This window comes from Schistocerca serialis, chromosome 5, assembly GCF_023864345.2.
Source record: "Schistocerca serialis cubense isolate TAMUIC-IGC-003099 chromosome 5, iqSchSeri2.2, whole genome shotgun sequence".
Taxonomy (NCBI): domain Eukaryota; kingdom Metazoa; phylum Arthropoda; class Insecta; order Orthoptera; family Acrididae; genus Schistocerca; species Schistocerca serialis.
The window spans coordinates 629,152,332-629,168,473 of NC_064642.1; the positions used below are offsets into that span (position 1 = coordinate 629,152,332).

The 16,142-nt window shown below is 44.0% G+C and overlaps 1 protein-coding gene across 6 annotated transcripts in view; it reads right to left on the minus strand.

Annotated features, from left to right (window-relative positions):
• Positions 1 to 16,142, minus strand: part of LOC126480767 (protein slit) — an 834,741-nt gene that overhangs the window by 123,721 nt on the left and 694,878 nt on the right. For all 6 annotated transcript variants that reach the window (XM_050104062.1, XM_050104063.1, XM_050104058.1 and 3 more), the window contains exon 5: positions 15,357 to 15,428. In XM_050104062.1, coding sequence (XP_049960019.1) covers positions 15,357 to 15,428 — 72 coding nt within the window. The remainder of the gene's footprint in view (positions 1 to 15,356; positions 15,429 to 16,142) is intronic.

The following is a 16,142-nucleotide window of genomic DNA, read 5'->3' on the forward strand; positions in this document are numbered from 1 at the left end:
ATACTGGGAAGCGTCCTAGGTTGACTATAATTGCTCGAACGAGTGGTTTGTAAACCATAGAGTGGCCTTGGCTTTGACTGACGTCTGTTGTTTGTTATAAGCTCCTCTAGCCACCTGGTACGATATTTCCATCTTCTTGATCCTAGAGATGAAGGCTTCTTTCCCGGTCACATTCGATTCTGAACCCACCTTGGTTTTCTTTCATTAATTGCTCACAGTACAAATTAAATAATATCTGGGATAGGCTGTAACACTATCTCATTCTCTCCTCAGTTACTGCAGCCTTTTACGTCCTCGACCCTGGTTCCCGTACGAGATGTAGATAGCCTTTCGCTGACTGTATTTTATGCCTGATAACTACGGAATTTAGTCCAGTCAGTATTTTCAAAACTTTTCTAAAACCATAAATGCTATGAATATGAGCATTCCTTTCTTCAACGTATCTGTCTGTAATATTGGTGACAGATTGGGTTGAACGAAAATGTAGATAGTCCTAAGTTTTTCGCAGTGAGAGGACATTATGATTGGCTGCGGATAATTTACAAGCGCTGTGCGACGTGGCGTGGCTAAGTCCATGAACACGACGCTACCGCCGGCCAGGGTGGCCGAGCGGTTCTAGGCGCTAGTCTGGAACCGCGCGACTGCTACGGTCGCAGGTTCGAATCCTGCCTGGGGCATGGGTGTGTGATGTCCTTAGGTTAGTTAGGTTTAAGTAGTTCTACGTTCTAGGGGACTGATGACCTCAGAAGTTAAGTCCCATAGTGCTCAGAGCCATTTGAGCCACGACGCTACCGCAAATGCTAAGTCGTCGTCGAAACGAATTGAATTGTCGTGCTGACTTTACGAGACTCTCGCGGTGAATACGCTTAAAGCTGCTGCTGCTGCAGGCAGAACGAATTTCTTCTTCGCAGAAGTTCTTGGCCGCGGTCCAGTGCGATTCTGGGAAGACGGCGCTAGTGAGGACGTAGCCACGACGAGAGATTTTGGCCGGCGAGAAAACAAACGAAGTCCCTGTGACGGCTTCTCACTGTGCACACAGTCAAATCCTGATCTACTGCGCTGCAGCGGAAATTTCACTGCATTAACACAACGCTCCGAAGGGGAGAGAGGCGAAGACAGCGATTTTTAGAACCTAAAATGTAAGCAAATTCAGCAAGCCATGTTTGTGACAACTATTAAAATAAATATTGCACGCAAAGCAGAACATAGTGGTTGATTATAGCTGTTGTTGCTTTTACTGATCATTCAAATAATTAGTGTTACGTGTCAATCACTGAAGTAGTCATTTCAGCTAACCAAATGTCAACAAATGCGCTTTTTAAAATTAATTTCACCCGTCCAATGAACGGAGTCTGCTCTGATCAAAATAATTAGAGAGGTCGTACAATAAAACAATTTGTACAGCAGCTTCATGCGTTACCCACATGCACTTCAAGAGAGACGTCACCAATACAAATTTAATATCAACATTTGGACAGGTGTCCACGTGGACTTCCCCTACAACCGCGTTTCAGTCCCCCATAAGTACCAGATTTTCATCTCCATTTACGTACTGAGTTACCCGTGCAGTATCCTCATATACCTTCTCCGCCTCTTCATCTTCAACTTGCGACGTCGGCATGTATACCTGAACTATCATTGTCGGTGCTAGTTTGTTGTCGATTCTGATGAGAACCACCCTATCAGTGAACTGTTCGCCCGCCGGTGTGGCCGAGTGGTTCTAGGCGCTTCAGTCTGGAACAGGGCGACCGCTACGGTCGCAGGTTCGAATCCTGCCTCGGGAATGGATGTGTGTGATGTCCATAGGTTAGTTAGGTTTAAGTAGTTCTAAGTTCTAGGAGACTGATGACCTCAGCTGTTAAGTCCCATAGTGCTCAGAGCCATTTGAACCATTTTTGAACTGTACACTGTAACTTTGCATTTTGATTTTCAGATTTCCTAGCTTCCTTACCACATTCAAACTTCTGACATTCCATGCCCCTACTCGTGGAACGTTATCCTTTCGTTGTTTATTTAACCTTTTTCTCATGTTCACCTCCACCACTGGCATTCCCCTTCCAGAGATACGAATGGGGGACTATTCGGGTGCTTTTGGTAGTGGAGAGATCATCATGGCACTTTTTCAATTACAGGCCACATGGTCTGTGGATCCAATTTGTGTGTCTTTAACGCAGTGGTTTCCATTGCCTTCTTTAAGTCATTAATCATTAACTTTTCATAACTGGGATTCACATTCATGTGAAATTTCTTGAAAGACATCATGTTTACGCCAGTGACTGTTAAACTTTTCATTTCCACTATTGCAATTTCGGCCTTAGGCCTTTATCAAGTGCAGACGATTTGGCTTTAAGCCATGTCTACTTGATACAAGCTGACACTTTTATATGTCTCTGTCATTTGCTGTTATATACATTCGTTACACTGCTAAGTAGTGCGAGCACACATGTCCATATATCGTAAAACAGCACAGTCCGTACATTCGTATGTTCGTTCCACCATCACTAGTAATATTTGCACTAAACCACAGCAGCGAACTACCGTTGCTGATTCTTCCTCCCCTAGGGGCAGTTTCGCACCCCCAAGGGCAAGAGAGTGCTCTGAACCTCTGTCCACTCCTCTGCCCCCTTTGACAAGGCCGTTGGTAGAATGAGGATGATTTCTCATGCCGGAAGTTTTCAGCCGCCAAAGCTGATTATTATTCAAAATTTAAGCGGTGGTGGGATTCCAACCCTGGACTAAAGAATTTGTGGTACTAATATAAAACGCTGCGCCTAGACCACGGTTGTACGTCAACTTGCACATCCACCAAAGTTCTACACAACGCATTCACTGCCGCTAGCTATCGTCACTTCCTTCGGAGCCAATTACCTGTGCTGATGGAGAATGTGCCACTGAATGCATGAGCAACTGCAAATGTGGTACAAGCATGATGGGGCACCGGTCCATTTTCAACCTCATGTTAGACGACACCTCAGATGAGCGTTTCGGGAGCGATGGATTGGTCGGGGAGGGCAAATACCTCGGCCTGCACTTTCTCCTGACCTTAACCCTGTGGATTTTGGCTTTAAGGGCACGTAAACACCTTGGTATATGCGGTCCCCGTAAACGATGTGGATAAACTATGAGAACGTGTGTTTAGTGCCTGCGACATAGTCCGGCAACAACCAGGGGTGTTTCAACGAACGCGTGATTCGAGACGTAGGGTTGGAGGCTGCATTGTAATGGACGGCGGTCACGTCCTGCCCGTGTTATGAAGAGTAGCGCAGAGACACTGTGATCTCTGATGGAAATGATAGAGACTATCACTCCGAAGATGTGAATCTTACGACCAACGTTTGTAGGAACTTTTTTCTTCTCTTCTCTGTAAATACTGGAACCTGTTTTCCGCACATCCCGCATATTCATTTGCTATGCACATTTCCATAAGTGTGCAGTTCTTTTTGTGCGGACGCTAATGATGTAGGGGGTCCTACACTAACCAGCAGCGGCAGCAGCAGCAGCGGGTGTTACGCGTTCTCTTACGCTGCTAGACTGGTCCCACACAGGTGAAACACACAAATTTCGTAGGGGCGCTACTTCCGAAGACGCGCGCATAAGCAAGCTGTCGGAAAAGCGGGCAAGAGCTGTCAGTTTGGAGGCGCGGATGAATACTGTATAGCGTCTGGCAGGACGCCTCCCGGCGCCGCGTATGCTCATGAATTTTAAACGGGAGGCGCAGCGGCGGCGGCGGCGCGGCGCGTAGGAATGTTTTCGCCTGGCAATAAAACGCGCAGCTGTCAGGAGCGCCGGCCTGCGCACGAGTCCGCTAGAGGGGGGAGGGGGGCAACGGCTGCACTTCTCACCCCCACGCCTCTGCCGGACGCCCAGTAACGGGTCGTCCTGATACCGGAGCGGGGAATACCCTAAGCGCTGCTACTAATTTAAATACAGAAGAGAGGTGACGAATTATTATGTCGGCCAGTGAATCCGTATGCGTTCTAGTCGTCTTGTTACGTGCCAGCAGCTACCACTGTGCTTTGCAAATCATCGTGAAGCGATTGGCGAAGATACCCTTCTTTTCAATAATTTAAAGGATGGAGGCTACTTAAGTTTCAGTCACTCTTTCCAAACAAACAAGAAATAATCGAAATGTCCCTCTCGTCCGTGCTTTGTGCAAAGCCACACTAGCAGCAACGGCTGGAACACACGCTCTCTTGGCAGTATGTAGCGTGCGATACAAACTCTGTGACGTACTGCTGTGTGGATTTAATCGTAAACGGAAAACCTTGTAACAGGGCACCCATAGGCGTGACGAATAATCTTGGGGATTAAGAAGCCGCTTCAACTGTATTTAATTTTTTTAATTATCGGGCCCTAACAAGTTTCGTGATCCTGGAAACCACATCCTCAGGTGACATCTGCACAACAATGAATCGTGAAATAATAACAGACTCTAAAATCCACTAACATAAAAAATAATTAACTATACTCACGAAACTAAATCATAAGAACTAAGTGGCCCAGAACACGAAATCCTATATTCGTTGTCAGGCCAAATTAATAATTACTGACTAGTCAAAAACACCGATTCTTCAGTTGCCACCGCACGTCGCTTGCGCGTGCACGAGGCCTCCACGGGCTGACCGTTTACTTCCGCGGTGTCAGTATTCCAGTCTTCCTGGAATGTGTATAGACTGGAGTTGTGGAATGTGTTTATTTTATTTATATTTCCCTTTTCGTTAATAAACGGCTTTCTTGACACACATTGTCCAGTTTGTTTTGGGGTGTTGCACTGTAAGCTACCCCTCTGCCACTCGTCTGGTCTTTACGTGGTTTTTTAATCTATCTTCGTGTTACCAAAGGTCAGCAACAGAAAGCAGTTAATTCCATAAATTATCTGGGAGTAGGCATTAGGAGTGATTTAAAATGGAATGACTATATAAAATTAATCGTCGGTAAAGCAGATGCCAGACAGATTCATTGGATGAATCCTAAGGAAATGCAATCCGAAAACAAAGGAAGTAGGTTACAGTACACTTGTTCGCCCACTGCTTGAATATTGCTTACCAGTGTGGGATTCGTACCAGATAGGGTTCATAGAAGAGATAGAGAAGATCCAACGGAGAGCAGCGTGCTTCGTTACAGGATCATTTAGTAATCGCGAAAGCGTTACCGAGATGATAGATAAACTCCAGTGGAAGACTTTGCATGAGAGACGCTCAGTAGCTCGGTGCGAGCTTTTGTTGAAGTTTCGAGAACATACCTTCACCGAGGAGTCAAGCAAGATTAGAGCCCACACAGAGGCATACCGACAATCTTTCTTTCCACGAACAATACAAGACTGGAATGGAAGGGAGAACCGATAGAGGTACTCAAAGTACCCTCCGCTACACACCGTCAGGTGGCTTGCGGAGTATGGATGTAGATGTAGATTATTTTTTATTTTTAAAAATTTTATTTGCTTCCTTTCAATGTCTGTCACCTTGTAACTGAGACAGGTCGTATTTTCACAATATGGAGTTGTACATGAACAGAATGTGAAACTTATTTGAAATTTCATATTTGCAATAAGGATTAACAATATTGCAGCTTTAAATACTTATAGTCTTCAAAGTAATTAAGAAATTAAAGTCTTAAAATTAACTATTTATGAACAGAAGATAGGAATTTGTTGCCAACGTGTAAACATCGATATCTTGTCACTCATTTGCGCTGCAATGTTTTGTTTTTTAGCTTCATGCTGGGGTTTCTTTTAAGTACGTCTTTCAGTAGTAAATACACCGACTTGTTAGCAGCAGTTCTTAGTTAATTGTTGTTACACCATTCATCGATTTATACTAGGAGCTGCGTAGTCGTTTGTTTTGAGGACATCAAAAGCCCTGGCAAAAAGGGCATTTCTCGCCAAGAGAAGTCGACTAGTATCAAACATAGGCCTTAATATGGGGAAGAAATTTCTGAGAATGTACGTCTGGAGCACAGCATTGTATGGTAGTGAAGCATGGACTGTGGGAAAGCCGGAACAGAAGAGAATTGGAGCAAAAAAAAATGGTTCAAATGGCTCTGAGCACTATGGGACTTAACATCTGAGGTCATCAGTCACCTAGAACTTAGAAACTACTTAAACCTAACTAACCTAATGACATCACACACATCCATGCCCGAGGCAGGATTCGAACCTGCGACCATAGCAGTCGCGCAATTCCGGACTGAAGTGCCTAGAACCGCTCGGCCACCGCGGCCGGCAGAATCGGAGAATTTGAGATGTAGTGCTACAGGCGAATATTGAAAATTAGGAGCACTGATAATGAAAGGAAAGAGAAAGTTCTGCGCAGAATCGGAGAGGAAAGGTACATGTGAAATGAAAATGAAATGATAGTATGGCATCGTTGGCTGGGATGTCCCTTTCGGGTTCGGCCGCCAAGCGCAAGTCTTATTTCAGTCGGCGCCACATTGGCCGACTTGCGGCCGATGAGGAGCACAACACGAGCGGAGAAAACTTCCCGACCCGTCCGGGAATCGAACCCGGGCCCAGTGCATGGGAGGCAAGCACGTTACCACCCAGCTAAGCAGGCGGACAAGGAACACGTGGAAAACACTGACAAGGAGAAGGGACAGGATGATAGCACATTTGTTAAGACATCAGAAAATGACTTCGATGGGAGAGGGCTAAAATTGTTGAGGAAGACAGAGATTGGAATACAACCAGCAAATAACTGAAGACGTAGGTTGCGAGTGCTAGAGAAGAAGGGGTTGGCACAGGGGGGGAATTCGTGGCAGGCTGCATCAAACCCGTCAGAAGGCAGATAACCCAAAAAAAGGTCTTTTGTTCTGTCTTCTTGAGTCTCCCGAAACCACCACGAACAAATAATCAGGGTACACTAGCATCCGCTTTGCTCTGTTATTTCTGTCTAGGCTGTCTATCAGTGGCTCAACAGCAACGTCCCAGAATGTGGGCCCACATATGATCCCCTGCGGAGGTCCTTTGGTGATTTCTTACCTTGATGTAATTTGTTAGGCATCACCGATCATTTTGGAATTGGATCCCTACGTCTGGATGATTCTGATTTATTGACGTACCGTCATTTAGAGGTTTAGTAGTTTGGCCTGACAACGGATGTCGGATTCCATATTTCTGGCTGCTGAGCTCTTATGGCTCATTTACGTGAGTACAATTTCCACTTTTTTACTATTTTTAAAAGTTCTTTAAGTTTTTTATGTCAGTGTGCATTAGGTCCTGTTACTCTTTCATGATTCATTGTTATGCAGATATCAGCTGAGAATGTGGTTTTTAGTGCCACGAAACTGTCTGCGATCCGATAGTAAAAAGATTAAATCCAGCTCAAGCGCCTTCTTAATCACCAAGAGGAAATGTCTATTCGAGGACCCTGATTAATTCTTCGCTCTGATACATTATCAAAATGTGTTTAAATTAAGGTCGACAGCCTCATTTTGACCCCTGAGATAGTGTAACGCTCCCACAACTCCACAGTCAATAACCGGAAGCCCTGCAGTTATCTAGCCGGGGTTGTAAATACAGTATTGACAATACAGTTCTTACAAGGGCAGGAGATCGGGCAAGCGCAAGTAGGATACGGAAGACGTTATGTGGCACTGTTCTTGATGTATAGTGTACATTCGAGGGGCATGCAGTTGAAAGTATTGTTGCTGTGTGGCGTTGAATTGAAGAGTGTCAATTTAACAGTTCTACAAGGTGATCGGTGTACGTGTATTAAAATCGAGGTTGCCCGTGGAAAAAAGGCATTAGAATGTTAACGACGATTACGTAAAGCCTGTGGCGAGAATGCATTACCGGTTAGGCCGGTTGCATGATGGGTCAAGGCGTTTTGTGCGGGTTGGAATGACACATTGGGTTTGCACTGCGCAGATCAGACTGACATCAAAGATAGTCTCATTTACGTAGACCATCGATGGACTCTCCGGTATCTGTAGTTCAAATGTTCAAATGTGTGTGAAATCTTATGGGACTTAACTGCTAAGGTCATCAGTCCCTAAGCTTACACACTACTTAAACTAAATAATCCTAAGGACAAACACACACACACACACACACACACACACACACACACACACACACACACACACACCCGTGTCCGAGGGAGGTCTCGAACCTACGCCGGGACCAGCCGCACAGTCCATGACTGCAGCGCCCCAGACCGCTCGGCTAATCCCGCGCGGCTAGTATCTGTAGAAGTTAGTCTCAGTCATCAGTCGGTGTGGCACACAGCAACGAAATCTCTTAACATGAGGAAAACTGCGTCCCGTTGTGTTCCACATTGATTCATCGCCGTACAGAAACAATACCGGTATACTCTGGTTGGCATACACCTTTACAAATATGGCGACGAAGGAGACGCATTTCAGCAGAGTATTGTTGCCATTGATGAGACGTGGGTACGACGCCTCGATTAAAGACTCAATCGAGAGAACTGCATCACTCAGTTTCGCCACGGAAATTGGAAATTTGTGGTAAGATCTTATGGGACCAAACTGCTGAGGTCACCGGTCCCCAAGCTCACACACTTGCGGACGACACACACACACACCCATGCCCGAGGGAGGACTCGAACCTCTGACGGCAGGAGCCGCGCGAACCGTGACAGGAAGCCCGAGACCGCGCGGCGTTTCACTACGCCCACAGAAATTTCGACAGGAACCCAGTCGGGTGAAGCTTATGCTGTTTGTGGCATACGACTCCGAGGGTGTTATTGATACACGTGTGCCTGAGGGACAAAATGTCAGCAGTGACTACTGTTGTTGATTTCTGGAGCGACATCTGCGTCCAGCTATGCGACGCAAACGCCCACTTTTATTGCGAGACGATCGACCTACCGTGTTCAATGACAACGCACGTTGTCAAATCGCAAACAATGTCAAATTCTTATCGCATCGGCGGCATTTGGAGGGCTTGGAACACCTTCCGTATTCACCAGACATGAGTCCTTCTGACTTCGACCTGTTTCCGAAGTTGTAGGAAGCCTTCGACGCCGCCGATTTCCTGACGCAGCATATGTACTCCACCGCTGTCATCAACAGAGGACGGCTTCCCGGTATTTATCAAAAGGCAACAAGACTTTCCGGCTGACTAAAGTCAAGGAGAATAACGCAGTCGTTCATTAAATACTGCGTTCTGTCAATGTTGCCACTAGTTTATTTACAGCCCCTGTATTTGGAGGAAAGATTCCGAGATTCGGCCACCAGAATGGAATATAAATGTTACTTATAATCCGTCACATTTGACGCAGCATGTGAAAGTTGCTGGATTTGGACGGGTTACTCCTGTAACTGAAATATCAGACCTGAAGATGGTTCTAAATGAACTGAAACCGGTCATACGAATAAAAAAAATGTTTGCAATCAAGACGGATTATAAGTAACATTACACAATCACTGATTGCTGCTATCCCATCAGACATTATGTCTGTTTTTGCAAAGAATGGAATATGTTCATCTCTAATAATTCCATACATCGCCTCCAACTGGTAACAAGCAACTCCCGTCGATGATCAGAACAACGAAACAGGAATTCAACTCAGATTCAATAGGAAAAAAAAATCACACAAAAACAAAACACTCAAATTTGCACGGGAACAAATGTAATTTATTGATATCAATTAATTCTAGCCAAGTCCCTCACTTTTGTGCACGATCGCCTCCAGTTCGCTAACAACTCCACGCTCTGCTGCCTCTCTCTATGGAGCCAGTCCACGCTGTTTAATTCAAAACACTCGCCGAGGAAAACAGGAAAGTTCCCAAACAGCCAGTCCCAATCAGGATCAGGAACGTACTCTCATTGGCCATTTCCTGTTGCTGCTTATAGCGCTTGTGCAAGGTGCTGCTTTCTGGCATAACTACAAGAACTCTTTCTGCAAAGGACAAACACCAGCCGGCATGGTGAAATTACTTTCCCTGTAAGTCCGCCATGTCGGCTCCGGCCACTACCCATTTAGGAGGACTAGAGAAAGACCAGCCCCCCCCCCCCCCCCCCCCCCGCTCCAGGCTGAAGAAAAATCCTGTCCTCATGCAGGCGCATACTGGCGCAGGCGACCGCAATACCGCAATAGCGAACATTCCCAGCACACACGGGGCATACGAAATGATATAACGAACAAATAAACCGCCACAGGCCACGTTATTTTTGTAGATGATGCCGCCGAGCGGTGCTTTAAACCTCTAACGTGTTGCCAACAGGGCAATGAATATCGAGGATGCTCGCGCCTCATGAGAGAAAGTAGTCACATAAATCAAGTAATACACGACCCGTTTGTATGTATATCACATATAACGGCCGCTGTGGCCCCCGCACAACATGTCTGTGTTTGCTAAAACAAAAAAATGCCACTCATTCAAATCAAAATACCTGTAAACCCTGCCTTCACTCAAAATTTATTTCAGTTTTCGTTACACAAAACCGAATTTCGTTCTTAAGTGTCGTTACCAGCAAAATGTTTCCAATTATGAGTACTCTGAGGGACTTCCTTCAGGATTGTAAAGTGCTAATGAAAATAACATACAGAACGTATTCTCGACATTTTCCCGATGTAACGAATGTTCCATGTCGTTTGTGGTTTGCAGCTGGATGGAGTCGGTATCTTGCCACGATATTCAGGAACACTCATTCTGAGAGATGCACTGCTACGATCATAAAAGGTCGACGTTGTTGTCTTCAGTCCAGAGATCTCTTCAAGGAGTTAGGTGTTTTAACTGCACGGCAACAATACGTATATTCGCTAATGAAATTTGTCATAAATGAAACTACGTCCGAACACGCCTCGCAAGTCCCAACAGTACCGACCGACAGCCGCGTCATCTTCAGCCAATAGGCGTCACTGGAACCGAGGCATCTGGGCGTACACGGCTCTCCAGCTGCTGTCAGTTTTCATTTCCGGAGCTCCTACTACTCAGCCAAATAGCCCATAAATTGGCCTCACACGGGCTGAGTGAACACCACTTTCCAACAACACTCGGCAGACTCGAATGGTCATCCATCCACGTGTTAGCCAACCCCGACAGCGCTTAACTTCTGTGATCTGACGGAAACCTGTTCAGCGCTGCGACAAGGCAAATAGTCCATCACAAATATATGTGGTGTCTGTTTTTTCCGACATGTCCGAAATAACAGACACCGTTTTCTCCTGCAGCCACTATCAATCAGGACACAAATTAAACACGTTAGCTGCCAAGTGGGCATTGGTTTATATCAATGGGGTTAGTTGACAATTTGTACCGAACTGGGGTTCTAACCCGGGTCCCTTGCTTACTAGTCAGATGCGGTCACCACTATGCCATGCAGACACAGTGCTCACCATAAGTGCACGGACTATGCTAGCACTTCTCCTGTCAGGCCGAAATTCCCAACTTATAACACGCACTTCAGTCCGGAACCGCGCGACTGCTACGGTCGCAGGTTCGAATCCTGCCGCAGGCATGGATGTGTGTTATGTCCTTAGGTTGGTTAGGTTTACGTAGTTCTAAGTTCTAGGGGACTGACGACCTCAGTTGTTAAATCCCATAGTCCTCAGAGCCATATGAACATTTTTTCTTATTACAACACACATAAAATTAAGGCGAGACGGCCAATGATCCCTTCAGCGCAGATGCGAACCAAGTTCTAACTTTTACAGGAAGTGGGGAGACGCCGCGATTAATGAGGGTAACGAACAGGGGGACTACGTCAGTAATCTGTGGTATAAGTTGAGAGATTGGGTCTGAGGGGAGGGAGGGGGTAGTCGTGCCAGGGTTGTGGTGACCACTGTGTCCAGATGGCATAGTGATCAGCGCATCTGCCTAGTAAGCATAGGACCCGGGTATGAATCCTGGTCCAGTACAAATTTTCAACTGGTCCCATTGATATAAATCGATACCCACTGGCAGCTATTGTCTTTAATTCCTCTGTGTGTTAATCCATCATAATTTGAGCAGAAGAGTGGTGTTCACACCTGCAGGGAAAAATGACCTCTGAAGCTTCGCTCGTGCAGACTGTATGGCCTGCAGAGATCTTTTTGTTTTATCGATTTTCTATGTTTTTCACAAATTGCAACACCTTCCAAGCTTTTCACTCTAATTAAGGTCATATAAGCGTGGTCTTTTCCAAATGTACTTCTGACATAAAAGCGATTCTGGTGGCTGGAGTCCAAGGTTTCTGCTAATCATACCTTTTGCGTTGTTGTAGAGATAGTTCCATAGTAACCTTCATCCGTTAACAAATATTTCATTATATATAACCGGCAACTGAAATGCCAATTTTCATAAATTATCTTTAAAATTTTTTTTAAATTTTCATTCCTCGTTTCACTCCAATAGGGTTTGAATTTCCAGAAACAAGTATTCTTTTATTTCTAACTGAGAAGCCTAATTTAAATTTTTTTAGATTTAGCTTTAAAATGCTTTCATTTTAAAATATTTTCATAAAAAATCTCCACTCCAATTTCACGCCGTTAGCAGTTAAAGTTCTACAAACAGTGAAACACTTATTTTTGTCTTGGACAATGATATGGTGAATCAGTCTGACCCTGTTCCAGCCACTTAGGGATTGTATTTCCAAAATCAGTAAAGCACGTATTTCTTCATCTCTAACTGAGAAGCCGAACACCAATCTTCAAAGATTTAGCTTGAAAAATGCTTTCGCAAAGAAATGTTTTCATTAAGCGTTTAACCCGTATTTCACCCCGTTAGGGGTTGAACTTCCAAAAACAGTGACATGTATATGCTTTATTTCTAACTCAGAATCCAAATACAAATTTTCATAGATTTAGCTTCAAGAATGCTTGCACAATGAAATATTTCCATAAAAACTTTCACCCCCACATGCACTGAATTTTCAAAAACAGTGAAACACGTTTTTCGTATTACTAACTGAGAATCCAAATTTAAATTTTCATAGATATAGCTTTAGAAATGCTTTAATAATAATTTTCTTAAAAAACCTCATCGCATGTTTCATACCTTTAGGTGCTCAGTGTCCAAAAACACAGAAACACCCTTTTTTTATTTGTAACCGAGAAGTCAAATACCAGTGTTCATAGGTGTAGCTTTAAAAATACTATAGTAATTCAATAATAGTGATATATTTTTTAAAAAAGCTTTCACCCACTATTTCACCCTATAGGATTAAATTTCCAGAAACACTGAAACACGTATTTCTCTATTTCCGATCGACAAACCAAATTTTCGTAGACCTACCTTCAAAATTCCCTTATCCCCTATTTCCCCCCTTAGGGACGGATTTTCGAAAAATCCCTCGTTAAACGACGCCTGCAGTATAAGATCCAAACTTCCCGTAATTTCAAGTTTCTATCCTTAGCGGTGTAGCTTGGCCGATAATGATTCAATCAGTAAGTGAGTCAGGAAATTGCCTTTTGCCTTTTATACAGGGTGACAATTGAACTATATGAAATAAAATCATAACTGCTGAACGGTTTGCGTTAAGACGTTCAAACTGCACGGTTGGCCGCGCGGCATGATGAGAATTAGTATGCGTATGCGCACGCGCCTTGTTGCTGGCGGCCATTTCATTTAGATGGGTTTGTCAATAAACCAAATTGGCACATTTGGGGGACTGAGTATCCGTAATTCGCGATCGAGATGTCTCTTCACCCTCGACAGGTACTGTTTGGTATCTAATGTCCAAGTCACGGTATAATCGGTGCGATATTCCTTGATGGCACAGTGACTATCAACGGTACATGAAGGCTTTGGAAGATGATTTCATCTCCATTATCGAAAGTGACCCTGATTTCGACAGTGGTTCATGCAAGACGGAGCTCGACTCCATCGAAGCAGGAGAGTGCTTGACGTCCTCGAGAAACGCTGTGGGGACCGCATTCTGGCTCTGGGGTACCCAGAGGCCACTGGAAAGGGTCTCGATTGGGGCCATATTCTCCGGGTATGAACATATGCATCTTCTTTCTGTGGGGATGTATTAATGACAAGGTGTACAGCAATAACCACAAAACCATTGCTGAGCTGAAAACAGCCATTCAGGAGGGCACAGACAGCATCGATATTCCGACACTTCGGCGGATTATGCAGCATTTCGCAATTCATCTGCGCCACATCATAGCCAATGATGGCATGCATATTGAACATGTCATAACTTAAATTCGAATATCTGTAGTGACGCTTACATGTTGAATAAAGTGTGTGCACGCCGTAGTTTGTAACTAATTTAAGTTTTTTTTTTCGTATAGTTCAATAATTGTCACCCTGTATATACAGATTATTAAAACTGTTAGTGGCTCAAGAAGAAAGCGAAAATTATGGCAACTGCGCCTACCAATTCGTGGGATATAGCAGGAGAAACCATGGAGGTAGTTACCACATTCAGTTATCTCGGTTCCCAGATCTCTGCTGATGGCGACTGCAGCCATGAAATCCGGAGACGCATGTTGCTCGGTAGACAGGCGATGTCAAACCTTGACAAGGTTATAAGGTCCGGAGATATAACACTAGCAACAAAGATCCGTGTTGTGAGGGCTATGGTCTTTCCATTTGTGATGAATGGATGTGAGACCTGGACCATTAGAAAGGCTGAACGGCGAAGAATTGACTCCTTCGAATTGTGGTGTTGGAGGAAACTTCTTAGAGCTCCATGGACTGCAAAGAGAACCAACAGATCAATATTGGAGCAAATAAAACCAGATTTCTCCCTGGAAGGTCTAATGTTAAAACAAAAGCTGACCTACTTCGGACACACAATGCGAAAGCATGCCTCGCTGGAAAAAAAATTAATGCTGGGGAAGATTGAAGGAACTAGAAGAAGAGGACGTCAGAGGATGAGATGGATCGATGGCATCACAGAAGCAATGTGTTCCAACCTGGAAGGTCTACGGGAGAAAGTGCAAGACAGGAAAAAGTGGCGTGATTTGGTTCATAGGGTCACGAAGAGTCGGAACCGACTAAACGAATAGAGAGAGAGAGAGAGAGGCTCAAGAAAGGAGTTCAATATGCAGGGACAAAATTTTTGATCATTTTCCCAATAAAAAAACGTCTGACAGGTGGCACAGCAAGTTTTACATATAACGTAAAATCATTTCTCCAGGACAACTCCTCCTATTCCACTTACGAATTTTTATTTAAAAACTGGTTGTTTGTAAAAAAAAATCTTGTTTTTATTTGCAATTAGATGACTAGGCCAAAACATAATGTTTTATAACTTATAGTGTGAAGCAATCAGTCGTCCTTTTTTAGATATCAGATGATATCGCTAGGTGTCAAGAACGTACCGGAAACAGTTATTTTCTCGCTCCTATCGCTCACAAAATTGGAATTACAGTTCTGGTTTCGAACATTTCGTTGGAAAGACTGGCTTGTTAGGAGTGAAACACGAACAATTTGAACTATGTTGAGGGTGTACTCACAGCATCTCGAGCTCGCTGAAACCACGGATGGCCGTCTCGTCCAAGCAGGTCAGCCTGTTGTTGTCCAGGTGCCTGCAAAAGTGGAGCATTCCTTACTTTTCTACTGATTTAACGACAACAGATTAGGGATTTTTATATCGCACAAGATTTTATCGCATAGAATGAATTTTTCATCACAGTTACTTAATGAATGATGTTTATAATATGGTCAACAGTAACACAATGGTAGTAATAGAAGTAAAAAGATGACTTTAAAAAAGATTTCAGTACATCTAATGCCATTTATAAAAACGTAATTGATTTATAACTAACACAAATAATACTAGCTGCCAATAATAATAATAAATGTTTTTATGGTTGTACAAAAGTGAGGTTTTATAAAATAGCGGGTTATAAATATGAGAAATGCAGATAAAATGCACCAGTAAAAGACTTTGGGAAATGCAGAATGTCTGGTGGGGTAAAGGCTGAGTTCCGAGCGAAGGCATATATTGTTATTGTTTTAGTAGATAAGTCATTAACTGGCAATTAAAGCTGACAGGTATAGTTCCTTGATGTAGTGAGGAAGATCATTCACAAGTCGTGCGTGAAGCAACATAATCTAAGGCAGGCGGACAAGTGATGAACTTGGATGTTTGGGATTTTACTTTGTTGAGAACGTGTGTTTCAGCTGTGTTGATCAGACGATACAGATATGAGTGTACACGTTGATAAGACGAGACAGAGTGTATGGAAGTCTGTGTGTTTGTCTGTACTTAGGCAGTATGTCTGTGCGTAAGGTGGTGA